At 35.5% G+C, this 20,329-nt stretch overlaps 1 protein-coding gene across 1 annotated transcript; it reads left to right on the top strand.

Moving 5' to 3' along the window:
* Nucleotides 1-869: 869 nt before the first annotated feature.
* LOC113471793 (cytospin-A-like) lies at nucleotides 870-20,250 on the top strand. Its single transcript, XM_026831212.1, has 4 exons — nucleotides 870-1,491; nucleotides 1,623-1,975; nucleotides 19,468-19,631; nucleotides 20,058-20,250. The coding sequence occupies exons 1-4, from the start codon at nucleotides 1,437-1,439 to the stop codon at nucleotides 20,233-20,235; spliced, it is 750 nt and encodes a 249-aa protein (XP_026687013.1). The 5' UTR covers nucleotides 870-1,436; the 3' UTR covers nucleotides 20,236-20,250.
* The last annotated feature ends 79 nt before the right edge of the window (nucleotides 20,251-20,329 follow it).

Genomic DNA, 20,329 nt, shown 5'->3' with positions numbered 1-20,329 from the left:
AATTTATTCATTTATAATTTGGGAATAAGTAACACTTTGCTCTTGTATGTGGTCCGGTCAGTTACTTTAGCAAATGAAGTTATGTGAGTTTTTTCCTGGTCAATGTAAGTAATGTAGTTTTATCAAATATAATTTTGTACAGTACGAATGCCGACACATTGCTCATATAGGTATGATCTACTGGTCAATGTAAGTAATGTAGTTTTATCAAATATAATTTTGTACAGTACGAATGCCGACACATTGCTCATATAGGTATGATCTACAACTAAACAGCTATTAATTTGATTCCCATTAGTCAAGTTACCTGCAATTATTGTGATATGCCTCCCATTTTGGCAAGGTATGTTGTGAGTTCAACTCTTTTTGTGTAAATATTCAGAACACTTGAGACTTGGGTAACCATTAGAGATTTTGCTCGTTCAACCTTCGACGATATTATTGTCTCCACAAACTTATTCCAGTTGCAAAGAAGGTTAGTTGCTGAAATTTTACGTTCTCTTTCAGTCCATGCAACTTATTTGACCAAGTTTTGAATCATGAAAGTCTCTGATGAGTCCTGAATGGACATTTTCATTTTCCTTTATGCATTTTGCCTGTATTTGCATTTTCTTCAAAGTTGTTACTAAATATTATTATCTTGAAGGTATTGCTAGAATGAAATGGTGTGAACAATATTTGTGATTAAATTAATCGCGAGTAACGCACAGTAATTTATCATTCTTGCAAACATTGACAGTTACCTATTATCAACATTGTACAATTTGGTCTTGATGTTAATGGATCTCATAGTGTACTTATATATGTGTTGTATAAAGAACATCAATTCAAATGGAAGAATGAGTTTTTTTTTTTTTTGTCAATAACAAACTTGTACAGAACATTTTTGTGAGAGATCTTTCCGTTTTGGTAGTCGAAGGTTTCAATTTTAATTTGAAAAGTTTAGTAGAGGATGCGTGGTTATCAAGATACGAAGTTGACCCCAGGGACTAAAGTGATTTTTGGTTATCTGCATTTCCATATATGTCTTTATTCTTCCAGTGGCCTTGAATTATATCACTAGGCTCCCCTCCCGTGGATGTCTCATGATCTCCCACCTGAGTATTGGTACTGCCACGGCTAGGTACACCAGGTACTTCATTCAGTTTCAGTTGTATTACGTGAGTCGGTTATTCATGTTGTGTTTGTTCGGAAGTTCGATGATTACTATCAGTATTTATTTTCAATTTTATTTATTTACAAATAATAATATGGCTTCTTTACGGATGTAACGGTGATTAGTGTTTTGATAATTTTTTGACATTGTTTTAAAGTGAAGTGATTTTTTTTTTCAACAACCTGTGTTACTCTACTTCGCTAGTTGTCACATTTTTGTGATGCGTTGTGTTTTTCGTAATAATTTGTGAACTACATGAGTTAGAAAAAACCCGGCGAAGATGTCTCTCTACAGATTTATGAAAACAACCACCTCCAACCATTCCTCCACTTCTGGTAGTCCTGGAGGAGGACGGTTATTTGTGCAAGGAACTCGGGAGGAGAATGATCGTGACAATATCGGAGATCATAAGAATGATGTGAAGGATCTTCAAGCTTTGTACACGCGTCGGCATTTACCACTTCTGGTAGTCCTGGAGGAGGACGGTTATTTGTGCAAGGAACTCGGGAGGAGAATGATCGTGACAATATCGGAGATCATAAGAACGATGTAAAGGATCTTCAAGCTTTGTACACGCGTCGGCATTTGAGCTCGGACGTTGTGGGTTCGAGTCACGAATCAAACAAAGCTCGTAAAGTTGGAAGTATGAAGTGTGTTACCACCAGGATTGTTCGGAAAACTACAACCATGACCCGAGGAGAAGAGAAAAGTGTATCGGAGAGTATGATGAGAGCAGGCGAAGTTCAAATGCTTCAAATGCCAGGAGAAAGCACCAGTGAAACCCATAGTCACCATGAGATCCAAGCCAAACGTGCCAAGGTAAATGTTGGTTTATACCAGCCCAGTGTTGAGGGCATATTGTGCATCTCGACATCAATAGACAAGATTTTTTTTAAATAAAATGATAATATCGAGAGGAAAGAACAAGGTAACTAAAGATTGTCAAAGCTTTATAAAAAGAGGAGATGTAGGTAAGGGATAAAAGAGATAGAAGAAAATAAAGACATGCAGAATGTAAAGAAAGAATCAAATAATTGCTAGTATGCCAGAGTGGATTTTAAGTTAAGCACATTGCATACACAACTCGATGTTGGGCGTTGGTAGGATTATAAGCTCTAACTTTACGCGAGCTTGCAAGAAACTAGAACTCTTGCCTTAACAGTTTACCTTCATACTTTTTGATTTTTTCTCAAGAGCCCTTTTAAGTTAAATAATATCAACTTACGAATGGCATTTTAGCATTTATTACAATGTTTTCTTTGTCTTTAGGAAGACTACTATATTTTCCTAAGAGGTAGGTACATATTTAACTTTTCCCTTTATTTTCAAGGAGATAAAAATTAGTATGTCTTCCTCTCAGTCCCCTTAATTCCCCGAAAATGCTGCCAGCAGAGCGGATATGTCTGAAATTAATCTTGAGTACCCCCCAACATAAACACACCATTACTATTTTTTTCTCGTTATGTGTAATCAGAAATCGATCACCTACACAAAATTTTATGTAGATTAATTTATTTCCCTCTTCAATCCTTTGCTAGCTGGTAGCACATTAATTATTATAATGTATTAGATATTTATACTGCTCGCATAGGACTGAAAAGTCCCTTTAGTCCAGCAGTAGGCTACTAATATTATTGTGGTCAAATTCTCAAATTATATTCAGCATATGATTCCATACCTCGGCTAGGATTGAACCTCCTGTCTACTAGGTGAGAGTCTTGACCACTGTACCACCGAGGCAGGTGGTGCCCTGTAGACAGGGATTTACGCAATGTGTCACCCTTGAATACTAATTGTCCTGGTCAAGGGAAAAGTTTTCAATGACCAGACGAGAGAGTTAAAGGCTTATTAATATTAAACCTTGACGTACCTGCTCGACCCTAAAGAATGTTCCTTTTTAAGGCGGATTTTTTTCTCAAGGAGGGATTGAAGAGGCAGCGTTCCCGACGCCTTCTTTGTTTTATGTAATAGACAACAGTGTGTAATATCCTCTGCACCCTACTCCACTCTAAACATGGTCATATGCGAAATCTGTAATGAGGTTCGGATGATGAGAAGGTACAGCCCGAGAGGTGTAAATGATGGTCGGTATCTTGTGCCATTAATATGGGTAGATTCTTTTGAGTGGTATGATTGATGGTATGAAATGGGTTTGACATAGAGAGCTACAGTAGCAAATGGTCTGTGGCGGGGGTTTTGAAGTTTAAACTTAGAGGGATATTCTTGGATGAAAAGACGTGATAGGATGAAACTAAATGATGGTCGGTATCTTGTGCCATTAATATGGGTAGATTCTTTTGAGTGGTATGATTGATGGTATGAAATGGGTTTGACATAGAGTGCTACAGTAGCAAATGGTCTGTGGCGGGGGTTTTGAAGTTTAAACTTCGAGGGATATTCTTGGATGAAAAGACGTGATAGGATGAAATGGATAGCGGTATAAACCAATCCTGAAATGGTCCTAAATTCAGGAAAGGTGGTCTTATATTTAATTTTATAAGACCTTATGTTAAACTGAGTTAAAAGGCCTTTTGAGTCTGATATCCTCTTACTCAAATTCCAAACCCTAAATTCCCAATTTTCGTTTCTTACGTTAGACTGAAGAGAGCCATTTCAAAGTTGCATTCATTGCAAAAATTCCCAACTTCTTCAACGTAAAAAGTAGTATTCAATTCTATTCTATCTAGACATTTCTAGTTTCTACTCCAAAAACAATTAATAATTCTGTTCTATTTTATTTTCAGATAAAGCTTGTGAATATCAGGGCGGACGACATTGTCGATGGAAATCCAAAGCTAACGCTGGGTCTTATCTGGACCATAATCCTGCACTTCCAGGTAAGATTTTTTTGGGATTAACGTTATTTGGTTTTGTAGCTAGATTTTAGGTTGGGTTAGCTGCTTGAAAGAACTGAACGTGGTAAAACTTTGTGTTTGTGATGCCTGCGCTGCGGTGCAAAATAATGAAAATATCAACTAATTATTATAAAAGAAAGAAAAGGGTTACTTTTTTTCTTTTTTATGACCGGTTTCCCTTAAACAATCCTAACAATTCCTTTACGATCTGGGGTAACGAGTTCGATTCCCGCAGATGTCATCTTCTCCCTAGGGAAAATACGGACAGACTAGTCATAATAATAAAGCCAGTGCAGGAATAAAGCGCCTTGTTGTTGAAGCCCCAAGAAATCAAAATTACTGAAGAAACTGCATGCCGGGATGCTGCGTTTGGCAAACATCATGCAATGATGTCAGCAGTAAATGAAAACTCACGCTATTATAATGATAGATATTAATGATGCGATGTCAAATGTCACCTGGGGGCTCGAGTAGTAGTTCTTTGAGGAAAAACAGTAATTGAATACCTATGAGGAATAGTCCAACTATTTGTGGTGTTCATACAAAATTCATTGAGTAAAACATTACAAGTCAAACAAAATGTTTAGACATCAGCAAAAGCCAGTATAAGAGGTTTTGAACAATAAAATCCAAAAACTTTATAAATGAAGTCTTTTACTTCTGAAGATCCTAGATACCGATTGTGTTTCGAGCAAATCAGCTTTAAAGTTTTTGATTTCCATTGAAAATTATTGGGAGTAAATCAGCTGAAAGTTAACGAAAATTCGTGTATCTTGATGAATAATTGACATGTCAACTCTTTCGTTTCCCTTTAAAAAGCCTTTTTACACAAAAAAGGGGCCTGAGTACGATTTTGGCTTTCTCATATAAAATCCCTCATTTCCCTAGTAACAAGTTCTACGGGCAAATGATTCTTTTAGTGGTTAGCACACTTAGCACAGTTTTAACAGAAGTGGAAGAAATGGTACCCAGGGGGAAACGCAGTGTGCAAATAATTGAATCTCGAAACTTACCTAACTTTGAAAAGAAAAGTTAAAACGGTACAGAAGCGAAATAAAATCAGGACACTTTTAACAAGAAGGGAAGAGTAGTGAGTAGGAGAGTAGAACACGCGTCATGCGTAATCCTTGACTTAACGATCGCGGGCTCAATTAATGAAACTTTTAATGTGTGTTTTGTTCCTTATTTGATGAAATGTCAAAATTTAATGAGATGGGACGATGGGAGAAACCCTCTTTGAAAGCAAAAAAATTAAATTAAAGGGATTTCATTTCTATTCTTTTGAAGAATTGATGTGAATGAGGTTTTTGTGAACCCCTCGTGAGCTTGAGTTTTATGTACCCTTTTTGGGAGAAAAGCGTTTTTATTTGTTTTCATGTTCTGTTTGCGAGGAAAAAAAGTAAAAATTATAGAAGTGATTACCAATACTAGACATAAATAAATTTCCCAGCCTTTTAGTCTATAAATAAACTGCCAATTACAGGTTTATATTCACTGGTTCATTTGCTGACAATATGTACATTATTATACTATACGTAACTTGTCTATCGGTGAGAAAAAATTTTCCGTCAGGTTAGATAACAGAATAAAATGATTCTGAAGAGCAATTTTTTCTTATGGTCAGTAGTAGTGGGCATAGAGCAGATCAGAGCACCATTGTATACAATACAGCTTATATAAAATGGAAAACCAAAACCAAATAAGGCTAGAATACAATGATACTGAACTTAGTCTTCAAGCAGGTAGTTCTGAGAATTTCTATGGAATAGGAAAATTGTTACGTATACTATGTCGATGTTGATTGGATGGAAGTGTGTACCTGTGTACTGAATCAAATTAAATCGATTCCCCCATGCAAACTTTGGCATGTGTGAATTATGTAGGTTGGCAAAATGAAAAACAACTACGAGTGGACGACAAGGAACACTCGCTGGTAAAATGAAGTAGGAGCTTTGGAATTCCGAGTGGTGGGTAGAGGGACGTGACGTCATATCTGTTGATACACAACCAAGACTCACATAGAACTAGAGGTGCAAGAGAAAATCCTACGCGACAAGAGTTAAAGTTAAAGCAAGGGGCGTGCCAACCATGGTATCGGCACCGAGGAGAAAAAGTTGATCTCTAACGTGTGGTTTATTTTTAAATTGGTCGAAGCCCAAAAAAGGCAAAAAGCGTGCAAAATAGAAATGGTTCAAAGTAGTCATTAAAAATTATTGTCTCATCAGCATCCTCTGGAGAATGGTGGGAAGACGGGAGACTGTGAATAGCGAATTATCTCGGAATGATGCTCAATTGAGTGATGGTGGTGATGATGATAATGCTTCATTTGATAAATAGTTACTTGTACTTTCGAATTGAGTGGTAAGTGATGGCTTACTCTGTCGTACTTTCCATTGACTAAATATAAAATGGCCCGTCACTTTCATTCAGAAATATTTTGTTACAGGCTCATTGACAAAATGATGTGCAAAATAATATTTCAGAAAGTAGTTTTACTCGTAGCGTACCTAGACATGCACGACTGTCGCATCCGAAGGGTTCATTTTGCTGTGTTTTGAGTTCAGACGATTTTCCATCTTGGGTAGATTCATTCTTGATTGGTCTCTTCTTTATGCTTAGTTCTATTCCAGTCGTCCCTAACTTTTTTAAAGGTTCGTCATTTGTGATCATGGATTTACAGATATTTGAGTCAAAGCTCTGTAATCATATAAAACCATTCTTATTGTCTCTAGCCAACAGCTATTACTTTTTACAACTTGTTCTATTAGATTCATTCTTGATTGGTCTCTTCTTTATGCTTAGTTCTATTCCAGTCGTCCCTAACTTTTTTAAAGGTTCGTCATTTGTGATCATAGATTTACAGATATTTGAGTCAAAGAGAGAAAGCACCAGTGAAACCCATAGTCACCATGAGATCCAAGCCAAACGTGCCAAGGTAAATGTTGGTTTATACCAGCCCAGTGTTATCAATACCTACTAAGATATAGGAGATAAAAGATAACCGATGATTTAATTTAAGTTTTCTGAATGAACTTTTTATAAACAAAGTATTGAAGGTCCTTAATATCTTTCTCAAAATACTCATAACGACTTATCCTTTCTTCAGTTTCAAATTCCTTTATAAAAGTGACATTAATCTTTTAAATGATAATAATCATTCGCGGTTTAAAAGTTCTTAAATAATCACTTTTTACCGTTAGTAATCTCAGTAAATGTTATAATTGTTTTTAGAATTAACGTCGAGCACATTTTCTACATTGAAATCAACTTTCAAATTAATCTTTACTCTCATTTTGTACATAAAGAGTATATGGGTTAGTGCTAAGAGCGATAAGTGATCGTGTTTTTAGTAGAGTATAAAATTATTCCATTTTATATTAGTAACATCTATCAGAAATCTTGAAAGTATATTTGCATAAACTATCTCTACAAGTTGTACAACAGGATGGTGATGGTACCGTATTCTTATATTGTACGCGTATTCCCTTCTACCTCTCACAGTTCATCGACACTTTCAAATTCATTACCAAATACCACTACAGAAATTTGCTATACCGAAGGCTATATTGAAGTTTTATCGAATCATCCTTGGGTTTAATTGAACAATATTTGAATAACTTTAGTGTGTACATTGTTATTGTTTTGTCGGTTATTGGCAACAACGTTTTAATTAGTCGTTAATATATTCCATTCTTTTTATTAATTTTACCAACCTACTAACTTGTATGAATAGTATTCATTTGAAGTATTTAGCTCAGTACAATGACACTGAAGCAGTCTGTCTATTTGTCAGCTTTTAGCTTTCATATGATAAGTCCATGTTTTATTTAACCTAACATCTACTTGAAGTATCACTTTCAAATTGATGCAAATTCGGCTTCGCCTGCATTTTAGAAAGCTACAATTTGTATAATCTTGGGTATCAGATCTTGTTGCTCTACTGACATTAGTTTTAGCTCCTAACCGCTCTCTGTTCATTATCATATTGTTATTCTTTCAAAAATAGTTCAAGCATCTCTGTTTACTTTGGATTGTTAGATGATAAAAATCTTGTATCCGATATTGTAAAAGTTACTATAGAACATAAAAATAAGCATCATTCAATAGGATAAGGAAAGTCGTGTGATGTTCACACCAGATTTTTAGCCTGTGGGTATGAAAATATTAGTGTCTGGTGACGATGTGATGTGACTCCTTAATGTGCCTTTGTTACGTCCTCTCCTATTGCCAAACTAGAAAATGGAATATTTATCTGACGAAAAAGGAAAGAAAATCGAAGAGACATCTGATCTCAGGCATTCATATTTTAATAAAGGACTACTTCAAATAACTCGGCCGCTCTTTACTTGATTTTTATCTTCTAATAATAAGACAGGATTGGTGACTAATTAACATACGTATATGGCAGTCAATTTGACATAGCTATATGAAAATGAAACTTTGTAAAAGAATGACACTTCTGGAGCACCTAATTTCTACTTTTTCTCTTCTAATAATAAGACAGGATTGGTGACTAATTAACATACGTATATGGCAGTCAATTTGACATAGCTATATGAAAATGAAACTTTGTTAAAGAATGTCACTTCTGGAGCACCTAATTTCTACTTTTTTCCCCTGAATATTGATTTGATTTCTAACTGTGTCATAATTGCAAATAGAGGTAAATATTAACAGGAAGATGAACATTCCAGTTCATTGCAATTCTCATTTGCAAAAACGTACACTGTTCCAGATGAATGCTCCGTGAATTAATTAAACACGGAGGAATATTTCTGCACGTCTTGTATCCTTAGTATCACCTGACAGTTATGGCGTAGACCTCTAATATACTCTGCCTTGTGTAGAAAACGTATGTAACCCCAAAAAAACATTTCCTGTCTAAGTGAACGACAAGGAAATAGTCATTCATTTTTCCGGAGTGCTGCAATATGTACTTCAATAACTCACATTAACAGGATGAACGGCTTGTAGTTTTAAACATTTTTCTAATCTATTGCAGGACTAAATAGCTAGTTTAAAAATATCAAGAGTGATACTAGAAATTTACTTGTAACCTAGCCATCAAAGGTAGCTACTCATTTAACTTTATCTTCAAATATCGCATAACCGAAAAAGTCCCCAAATTCAATCTTTCTTTGCTGTTGTTTTATATGGTCGTTTTGTTTTTCTTCTTTCTTGTCTTGGCGTTGCAAAACCATTCTCTCGCTTCTACATGCTCTCACACAGGTAGTACTCTCGTAATGAACGAACCATTACTAAATAAGGTACTTGGCCACTCCTTTTGACGGCCCTATGGAGTGTTATTACCTCATTTTATTTCTTGTGGTCAACCAACCTGAATTCTAGGCTCTCAGTATTCGAGACTTTCAGCATGTACCGCTGTACATTTCAGCCAAATCTGCCTTCAGTAGATGTGTTCTTAGAAATACTCCCATCTTTGTCATAACTTTCAGTTTCCTTGAATATGTTTTGGACTCAAAAGTGATCTGGGATCATATTTTGGCCATTCTTACGCTCCTATTCCTAAAACTATTCCTTAATGTATATTATGTGGACATTCTGAACAATTTGCATAGGTACTAGGTTCTAATTGAGCTATTGGAGATAAATCTTGTAGACAACAGCATCATAAATCAGGTTTTACGTGAAGAGGCGGTAGCAAGAAGGTAGAGCCCGTAAAATACACAAAAGCGATCTGGGATCATATTTTGGCCATTCTTACGCTCCTATTCCTAAAACTATTCCTTAATGTATATTATGTGGACATTCTGAAAAATTTGCATACTCGGTTCTAATTGAGCTATTGGAGATACATCTTGTAGACAACAGCATCATAAATCAGGTTTTACGTGAAGAGGCGGTAGCAAGAAGGTAGAGCCCGTAAAATACACGAACAATATTTAAATAGTAAACAACATTGCAATCAAAACAATCACACCTTGAAACATGGAAAACCCTTGCTGGAACAATTTAAAAGCACAAAAAACTGGATTGGGTTGCACGAAATTTGACCTTGCTTTCTTTTTTATTTCATGGAAACTTACTACAAGAAAGGGTGAGAAATTCAAATGGAAAGCTGGACTAATTTTCATCAGGCATTTACTATTTTGCTTCATAGGTAAAATTCCCTCACTCTCCCTCTGGTTCACCAAAAGATATACCATTTAAAAAGATTATTACTCTCTCTTTCATTTATTTTCTTCGTGTTTGTCTTTCTTCAGAAGTTTTTGTCATAAAAAGTGGTTATGGCGAATTCTATAACCAAACCACTTTACATTTCATCTTTCTCTCTTTATGGTTTTACTTTTGAATCAAGATGTGTCTCCAACTGAGTAGTCAACTTTGACTATGATGTTGAAGGTTTCATATCTGAAGTCTATGTCTTGATTTAATTTCTGGGTCAAATCTAAAATTGACGAAACTTTCTTTCAGTAATTACAGGCAACTTTTCACATTATTTTAATTGGTTCTCAATGTGCATCTTCTTTTCTAATTTGATTAATCCTACCTACACGTGCTTTCGAGTATCAATTTCGGCGTCTGAAAATCCCCAAGTCCTAGTTCTAGCAAATCCTTTTCAAACATTTCTCCATAGATTCCAATTATCATTTGGCTCATGGCATATTTTCATTCAGTGATATTTATTCTCATTTCAACAATGAATGTGCTAATGAATTGAATGATGAATGAATTCGCCGGGTATTATTGGATTAGTCTCTGGCACTCTCCTGCTGAGTTGAACTTGGGAGATGTCTAAAATTCACGGAGATTCATTAGAGCTTGTTAATTTGATAACATGGATAAGAAATCCAACGCCAAAATGTTTGCTCTGATGAAGATTAGTTGTAAAATGTGATCTCTTCATTTGTAACCATTTTCTGTTAATATTTCTCTTCTAGAAATTCATTGCTATTGGGAAATATTTTTTTCCTAATAGCAAGGTAAAATACACGAACAATATTTAAATAGTAAACAACATTGCAATCAAAACAATCACACCTTGAAACATGGAAAACCCTTGCTGGAACAATTTAAAAGCACAAAAAACTGGATTGGGTTGCACGAAATTTGACCTTGCTTTCTTTTTTATTTCATGGAAACTTACTACAAGAAAGGGTGAGAAATTCAAATGGAAAGCTGGACTAATTTTCATCAGGCATTTACTATTTTGCTTCATAGGTAAAATTCCCTCACTCTCCCTCTGGTTCACCAAAAGATATACCATTTAAAAAGATTATTACTCTCTCTTTCATTTATTTTCTTCGTGTTTGTCTTTCTTCAGAAGTTTTTGTCATAAAAAGTGGTTATGGCGAATTCTATAACCAAACCACTTTACATTTCATCTTTCTCTCTTTATGGTTTTACTTTTGAATCAAGATGTGTCTCCAACTGAGTAGTCAACTTTGACTATGATGTTGAAGGTTTCATATCTGAAGTCTATGTCTTGATTTAATTTCTGGGTCAAATCTAAAATTGACGAAACTTTCTTTCAGTAATTACAGGCAACTTTTCACATTATTTTAATTGGTTCTCAATGTGCATCTTCTTTTCTAATTTGATTAATCCTACCTACACGTGCTTTCGAGTATCAATTTCGGCGTCTGAAAATCCCCAAGTCCTAGTTCTAGCAAATCCTTTTCAAACATTTCTCCATAGATTCCAATTATCATTTGGCTCATGGCATATTTTCATTCAGTGATATTTATTCTCATTTCAACAATGAATGTGCTAATGAATTGAATGATGAATGAATTCGCCGGGTATTATTGGATTAGTCTCTGGCACTCTCCTGCTGTGTTGAACTTGGGAGATGTTTGAAATTCACGGAGGTTCATTAGAGCTTGTTAATTTGATAACATGGAAAAGAAATCCAACGCCAAAATGTTTGCTCTGATGAAGATTAGTTGTAAAATGTGATCTTTTCATTCGTAACCATTTTCTGTTAATATTTCTCTTCTAGAAATTCATTGCTATTGGGTAATGGTCCGGTAATTAGACTGTTTACAGTTTCCTTTGATTTCTGAGTCAGGCCCTTTCAGGAAATATTTCTTTCTTTTTTTTTTTTTCTTTTTACTAAGAAAGTTTCACTTTCAGCTGAAAGGTTTAGTTTCTGATCTGAGACCTAGAACTAGATATAGGTTAACGCTCCAGGCTCCTGGTAGTCCAAGCTGAATGGTTGCTATAGCTACGGTCTGCACTCAATGTACTGATTGTTCGTCTCAAGTCTCGACACAACATAAACAATACCTACATTCTTTCATTTCTATAAATCCTGCAATACTTTATCTTGATAGAAAGGCGAAAGTATTACAGATACATCCATTCTTGTTTCTTTCTTGAAGTTCTATAGATCACGACTTTACTCCATAAATTCATTCCGTTTTATAAAATACCGCAGTATTCTTTGAACAATGATAATAATTATTTTAAATGAATCGTACTCATTAAATCATGCATTTTTTCTTCTTTTTTCCTAGAGTTTTTATCTTAAGGTTTGCAAAAATAGACAACAAAACAGTTGATTGTGTTCTTCACAATATTGAACTTTGTTTTGAGATCGCAAAGAGCAACTTTCAAGCTTAGTATCCACGCTGTAAAGTTCAGAGCTTTATATGATTGTCCACTTTGTTGTTTATAGTGCTGTGCTTCTCAAATGCTCTTTTGTTCTTGGGAGATTTCGTTCACTTCTAACCCTATTTTCTTTTTCAAATTGCATCATTTAAAAATGACCTTATGTGTGAAATTATTCAGAATGTTTTGTCTGGTTTGTATGACCTATGCTAAATAGCTGAATTTCTATGCGTTTTAGTAGAATTCAATTCAGGTACTTATGGTGTTGATTTACATCTCAGCCAAACTTTTTTGGAGGTTCTGCCACTTGAGTTGATCATGTAGATAGATGGTTCTGTTGATATGATAGTAGGAATTTCTGGTATAAAAAAGCTACTACACATTTCCCCTTTCCAATCCAAACGGTATTTATTTACATCTTGTTCTTTCTTCTTCACAAACTGGTACCCTTATAAAATACCGCAGTATTCTTTGAACAATGATAATAATTATTTTAAATGAATCGTACTCATTAAATCATGCATTTTTTCTTCTTTTGCAAAAATAGACAACAAAACAGTTGATTGTGTTCTTCACAATATTGAACTTTGTTTTGAGATCGCAAAGAGCAACTTTCAAGCTTAGTATCCACGCTGTAAAGTTCAGAGCTTTATATGATTGTCCACTTTGTTGTTTATAGTGCTGTGCTTCTCAAATGCTCTTTTGTTCTTGGGAGATTTCGTTAACTTTTAACCCTATTTTCTTTTTCGAATTGCATAATTTAAAAATGACCTTATGTGTGAAATTATTCAGAATGTTTTGTCTGGTTTGTATGACCTAGGCTAAACAGCTGAATTTCTATGCGTGTGTGTTTAGTAGAATTCAATTCAGGTACTTACCTATGGTGTTGATTTACATCTCAGCCAGTCTTTTTTGGAGGTTCTGCCACTTGAGTTGAGAATGTAGATAGATGGTTCTGTTGATATGATAGTAGGAATTTCTGGTATAAAAAAGCTACTACACATTTCCCCTTTCCAATCCAAACGGTGTTTATTTACATCTTGTTCTTTCTTCTTCACAAACTGGTACCTATACGTATCTGAGTTCAATCAAAGCTTCAAGACAAATTGCATGTTCTACGTCGTAGATGGGAACTTAGCATTGATATAAAGTAAAGTTCAGAGCTTTATATGATTGTCCACTTTGTTGTTTATAGTGCTGTGCTTCTCAAATGCTCTTTTGTTCTTGGGAGATTTCGTTAACTTTTAACCCTATTTTCTTTTTCGAATTGCATAATTTAAAAATGACCTTATGTGTGAAATTATTCAGAATGTTTTGTCTGGTTTGTATGACCTAGGCTAAACAGCTGAATTTCTATGCGTGTGTGTTTAGTAGAATTCAATTCAGGTACTTACCTATGGTGTTGATTTACATCTCAGCCAGTCTTTTTTGGAGGTTCTGCCACTTGAGTTGAGAATGTAGATAGATGGTTCTGTTGATATGATAGTAGGAATTTCTGGTATAAAAAAGCTACTACACATTTCCCCTTTCCAATCCAAACGGTGTTTATTTACATCTTGTTCTTTCTTCTTCACAAACTGGTACCTATACGTATCTGAGTTCAATCAAAGCTTCAAGACAAATTGCATGTTCTACGTCGTAGATGGGAACTTAGCATTGATATAAAGTTGTAAAGAGATCTTACGTATTCTTGAGAGTTCATTGCAACGGTCAATACATTAATTCCTAACCTCTCCTGGGCTTTCCTCTCCTGGGCTTTCAAGATAGCAACGAGTGTCCATGATAAAGTAAGTCTAATTAATTGTAAAGAGATCTTCTTTCAACCGGTTTTCAGGTTATTGAGATCAATTTTTGTCATCAATACCAGATTAAGACAGCACTCTCGTGTTAGAAACGACTTTTAAATGATTTGACATGAAGCTTGTATACTACCTTAGCTCACTCATCAAGGCATCATTTTAAAATGGCTATCCTTGTGTCCTGTTGCTCATCTTATGAGTTTGGTATTCAGTACAAGTATGCCATTAAAAATATTTTTGACGTTCGCTTTTTAATATTCAGATAGAGGACAACACTCCATATCGCTCCCATGTGTGTTCTTGGACGATCCTTAAAAACATTTTGCCAATTTGGTAACGAGACTTGGTCTTCTGTTTACAACATTCGTTTCATTCGAAACAAGCTTTCCACTTTCCAGAGATTTGTTGTGATTATAATGTTTTGTTGAAAATGAGAGCTCCCGTGTCTACGGTATGTCTAATTACTCGTACATAGGCAAACATTTTGCCAATTTGGTAACGAGACTTGGTCTTCTGTTTACAACATTCGTTTCATTCGAAACAAGCTTTCCACTTTCCAGAGATTTCTTGTGATTATAATGTTTTGTTGAAAATGAGAGCTCCCGTGTCTACGGTATGTCTAATTACTCGTACATAGGCACACTTGTAACGTGATATAATTCATATCTACTCACTACTCATACGAACTAATTTGTAATCATGTAGCACCACATGAGTTGCTTAATTACTCTCATTACCTTGTTGGATTCAATGTCATATATTATTTTAATCAATGTAACTATCTTAATATCCTCTGCATCCTCGTAAATCCGTGCTAAAATTTCTGCCAGGGAACTTTTTAATTCAATCCAAAACTGGAGCTCCAATTTCTTCTAGATTTAATGTGTTTCAAATTACTTCAAATCTTGTGAAATTGTTCATTAAGGAAATTTAAAGCTATCAGCTTATAATCTGGCTCTACTACTGCAGCGAGTAATTATCTCGTTTTAATTGAAAATGTGTTTTAATTTCTGAAAATTATCAGAGCAGCAAAAACACTAGAAAAATTGAATATGTTTAAAATTAAAAATATTTTAATTTTCACCCAGGTTTTCAAAGTGAACATGTTAATAACTTCTTGTTACATGAAAACCTCATATACATATGCTCAAGTTTTCAAGTTGTGGATTTTTCACATTTTACAAGCTTTATGCCTTAACGAGACTGAATAACTTAGCGCAAGTAATATTAAATAATACCGTTTAAATAAGGAAAGACGGTAAAAGATGTGCTCGAACGATTTGACAGTTATTGTATTTGAAAGGTACCCAGTTGAGTAAATATTCAGCTTAAGCTAGTAGTTCATAATCATAAACAGTCTCTGAAGTGTGAACTTCACTGTACTCTGTTTGAACCACTGTCACCTTAAGAGATCGCCCCTTCTCCCGTGCGTGGTCTACCACGGAGTTCCTGTCGGAGTTGAGGACTATTGTACCCCAAAGGGCACAGTTCAAACCCTGGACACCGGACATTTCCTACAAGAACTGTCACGAGGTCCTCAGTTGACCACATGCGTCCAATGCCTAATTACGTCTGTGACGCTCTGTGTAGAAACCATTAAGTAGTGTGAATTTAATAACAAGTTGGAAACAAGTAGCCAGATCATTATCAGATAGGTTACACTTTACAATTGACCAGTAGTCCAATGTATAAAACATTGGTAACACTTGAGGCATGAGTTCAACATAACAGTACCTGTAAGGTGCATAATCATAACTCCGTCGTCTAGAACTCTAGGATCTATAACTACCAGACCCAGGCGGGACTAGAAATTTCATTTTTCGCATTTCACATTCCTGCTAACGACCCAAGTACCCCAGTTCTGGAAAAAGTTGCCCTACAACGGGTCGCAGAAGTCGTTATGATGTTAATTTTACCTTGAACTTTCAGATCATTTATTAATATCCTGATTAATTCATTCGCAGATGATTCTCCCAGTGATAAGAGTTTAAGAGGGTAACCTCTGAATGTTCTGTTAGGTAAGTATGGACAGACAGATTTTCACAGTACTTTACTTTTAATCGCTGGTACCTTCGCCTTGTCATATAAGACAGGTCTTAAAAGACAAAGTTTGATTCTGCAGGAGGCTTGTGGTCTTGTAATACAAAGTTCGATGGTTTGAGGTCACATTTTATAAGGTGACATAATACATCACACGTACAGATTTCCTTTTCCAATCATGAGCTGGGCAGTGCAGTGAATTGATGAGAAGTGTCTCCAATGACCGCCAGATATCAGATGGACTGATTCATATGACATTGAAAATGTGTTAAGCCATGGACGTGATTCTATCTTCCTATGTCTCCGAGTCGTGGAACAGATAACTGTCCAAGACTCGACTTCAACCATAATCCATAATGAGAAGTATGACTCAGTCATTTTCTTCCACTGCCATAAATATTCTCTTAGCTCTTGATTTTCTTTTCAAGTGGACTGAATAAGTCAGATAGGTAGCTTATCTGGGCCAGTTGGGTCGTCCAAGCTCCGATAATCTTGTTCTATTGTCTTCAGAATCGTTTGATTTTTGCAGCAGCATTAGTAGCAATGTTCCTTTAAACTTCATTAAACGGTGAAGTACTTACACATGAGAAGGTATTTGAAATCTGTATTTTACTCTACAAGAATTTCTAGGGTTTTACTCATGATATGTAACGGATACAATATTTACCCGGAAATACATTCCTGCCAAATTTCATCTTGCCTTTTCCGACGCTGAGTTGACTACTCATTGAGTACTCATTCATCCTTCACTTCTGAATTCATCACCCTCTTTTTAGTTTTCACATTTGCTACACTCATTCTCCCTCTTTTGTGTATATCCTGTTTTCTTTTATCCTTGCTGTTTGAATTCCCAATTCCCTACAGTTTTTACTTGATCGCAGCTCTCTGCTCACCTAACCGTACTTTTTAACTTGGTAGCAGCAAGTTAGTTGTTTATGATCATTCAAACTATTGGTGCATGTAAACTCAACGACTATGATATGAAAATGTTGGAAAAATATCGCTATGCAATAAAGACATATCTACATAGTTGTATTTCATTCAAAATCATAAGTTCCTACATACAAAATGCATATTAAATATTAATATAAACATATTGTTTACGACGTAACTTGATATAAACTCAAGGATTGTAAAACTGAATTGAAAAATAATCCCTTTTACTATGATAGAATTCCTCGTTCTGTTATGCTTACATGATTTATGAAAATTTGCAATAGATAATAAAACACATAATTGTTCAACTCCACAAAATAGCTCGGAAGTTATAACTGTTTTACCGTCTGACTTTTCAATGCAAAGAAGAAAATACTATGAATGAACAAACAGAAGTTTGCAAAATTGCACTCACTGCAATAGTAGATATTTTAATAATGGGCTGTTATTATTTTAATAACAACTAGCTTGTGCATGAGAGAAAATGAAAAGTATTTTATTGTCGAGAAGAATGGAAGTATGTGCAGAATAATTGCGAGTAATAGTCACTATATCTCTCAGAATCTTCAAATATTGCAATTCAGAAACTGCAAAAGAGTACCACTATGAATGGCATTAAAAGTGAAACTGTGTTCGTTGATTGTTGTAAAGTACTGAATCGAATTTGCGAGTACGGAAATGAGAAAACAGTTTCAGAATCATCCGAAGTCATTGGGGTGATAATTGCTTACTATTTTGGTACCCTATCTCTTTGGTTGGTTTCACAATGAACGGACCAAACATTGGCAAACCTGACTAGCTCCGAACTCCATTAATGTATTTTATCTATTTCAACATTGACTCCCATAAAGAAGACTTGTAGGTGATCTGTCATTTGATGTTTAAATGGTATTGATATAATCTTCTGAAGACTTAAGCCATCTATGATTCTTAAAATGATGAATGGATTTGGAAATTTGTGCCGAGTTTTTAATCGTTTTAGTGTGGTACTTGAAGAAATTTCAGACGATAGCTCCAAAGAGTCATGTCTAAAAATAACCATGACATCATGGCTTAATTCATTGTGTGCTAAATATCAACTTATATTGACATAAACGGAATTGATAAACAAAATCGACCATAGAGTGGGCATATCAAAGAAAAAACCACAGGACTGTAGGGTTATATTTTATTATTAACCGAGTGCATGTAGGTGTATAATGTAGGTTGGCGAAGTTAAGGAATCAATAGTTTCAATAGAAGAATGGAGCAATGGAGCATCTTGGTGAAAATTATTTCATTCACATTATTTAACCTCGTGTTTTCACCTTATTTGGGTTCGATTCTTTGCATAGTACAATGGTTTGCTGTATTCAACTGATCTTTACTTTACTCTAAATTCCACTGAGCTCCTCAATATACATAGATAATTATAGTCCTTTTTATCTGTTTATATTGTTCACATTTTCTAACTGAAGTATCCACGTTTTATAGTACTATGATTAACCCTGTATTTGAGAGTACCCGTTGTTAATCATAGAGTCAATATACTTCATAAATATCTTGTGCTGTACACTGGTACACGCTCTGAGTTGCCTGGTATTTGACCTAAATTTAAATAAAAGTTGTATGCTTGTGCACTTGGAGACTAATGTACTGAGTAGCTTTCAAATCATTCATAAATTTTACTTGTTTATCTATAAGCCTGTTTGTCAACCTTACACGATCAAGTACCTTGCTGTACTTCAATCTGACGCCAAAAACACTCGAGTATTTCCTTTCAAAGTTGTCTCTCTGTCCTTTGAAGAAATAGTCTTGAGATTTGTCTATTTGTCTTCTACTCCTACTTGACTTTATGAGCTGTCAGAAAACGGATGTGCAAGTTTCCTTGGCGAATTGTGTGACATGCGATTAGTTATAAATGCACTAGTTTGTGTTGGTTGCCTGATTACAACTGCAACCTTTACCAGTTATTCTGGCTTGACCTATGTCAATAGTAAATGGTCGTGGGATGTCCACCAGTGGAACTACTGAATTATCTCTTGATGGAGAACCTTTGGTAATTCTCGTTCGACTGCTTGTTGAAATATTAATGTTTAGGACTTTGTCTCGTCTCTTCTGTTTCCAGATCTCGGACATCGTGATGGGCGCGGAACCCAATGTCTCGGCACGGGACGCCCTACTCAAGTGGGCAAGACGCACGACCTCCAAGTACCCGGGGGTTCGAGTCTCGGACTTTACGTCGTCCTGGAGAGACGGTCTGGCGTTCAACGCTATCATCCATAGGAACAGGTGAGAGTACTTTCTTTTAAGAGGTTTCATAGGGGGAACTGTAACTGCCAAGGTCTTATCGTTCCGAAATCGAAGAGAGAAGACAGGATAGGAGAAAGCCAGCCGTTGATGCGAGAACGAACATTATTCGTCCAGGATAAAATGCGCCCTGGGCGGAAATGGAACCTGCGGCCTAAATTGGTTTGGATTAATAGCTCAGATTTGGTTGGAAAATATTTGGTTCAGTTAATAATGTTTTTTATGGGAACTGAGATTCTGATGTATATTCAACGATGATGTAACGGTTGGAATGGTACCTACTGTGTTGATTGTTGGTCCCATCAGTGACAATTTGGACTACTAACATCGTTGTAATTTTTCTTATTAGTACTAGGTATCATTATTATTATTACTATTACTAATATTATTACTATTTTTCATTTCCAGACCGGATCTCGTGGACTGGAGAACAATCCGAAATAAACACGTCAGGGAGCGTCTCGAACACGCGTTCTACACCGCAGAACGCGAGTATGGAGTTACCCGCCTATTGGACCCAGAAGGTAATTTAAATCTAGATTCTAAATATTCAAAAGCACATTGCGACATGGTTAGCCCAGTGTAAAGGCTCTTTCTTGTCATGCAGAAGGTCCCGGCCTCCCTGGTTCGATACCCACCATCGATAACAAAAAAACAAAAAAAAAAAAAAAAAAATAAAA

The sequence above is a fragment of the Diaphorina citri genome, unplaced genomic scaffold (assembly GCF_000475195.1).
Source record: "Diaphorina citri unplaced genomic scaffold, Diaci psyllid genome assembly version 1.1 scaffold3023, whole genome shotgun sequence".
NCBI lineage: Eukaryota > Metazoa > Arthropoda > Insecta > Hemiptera > Psyllidae > Diaphorina > Diaphorina citri.
Note: the sequence above shows the minus strand (reverse complement) of the source record. Positions and strands in the feature narration are given on the sequence as shown.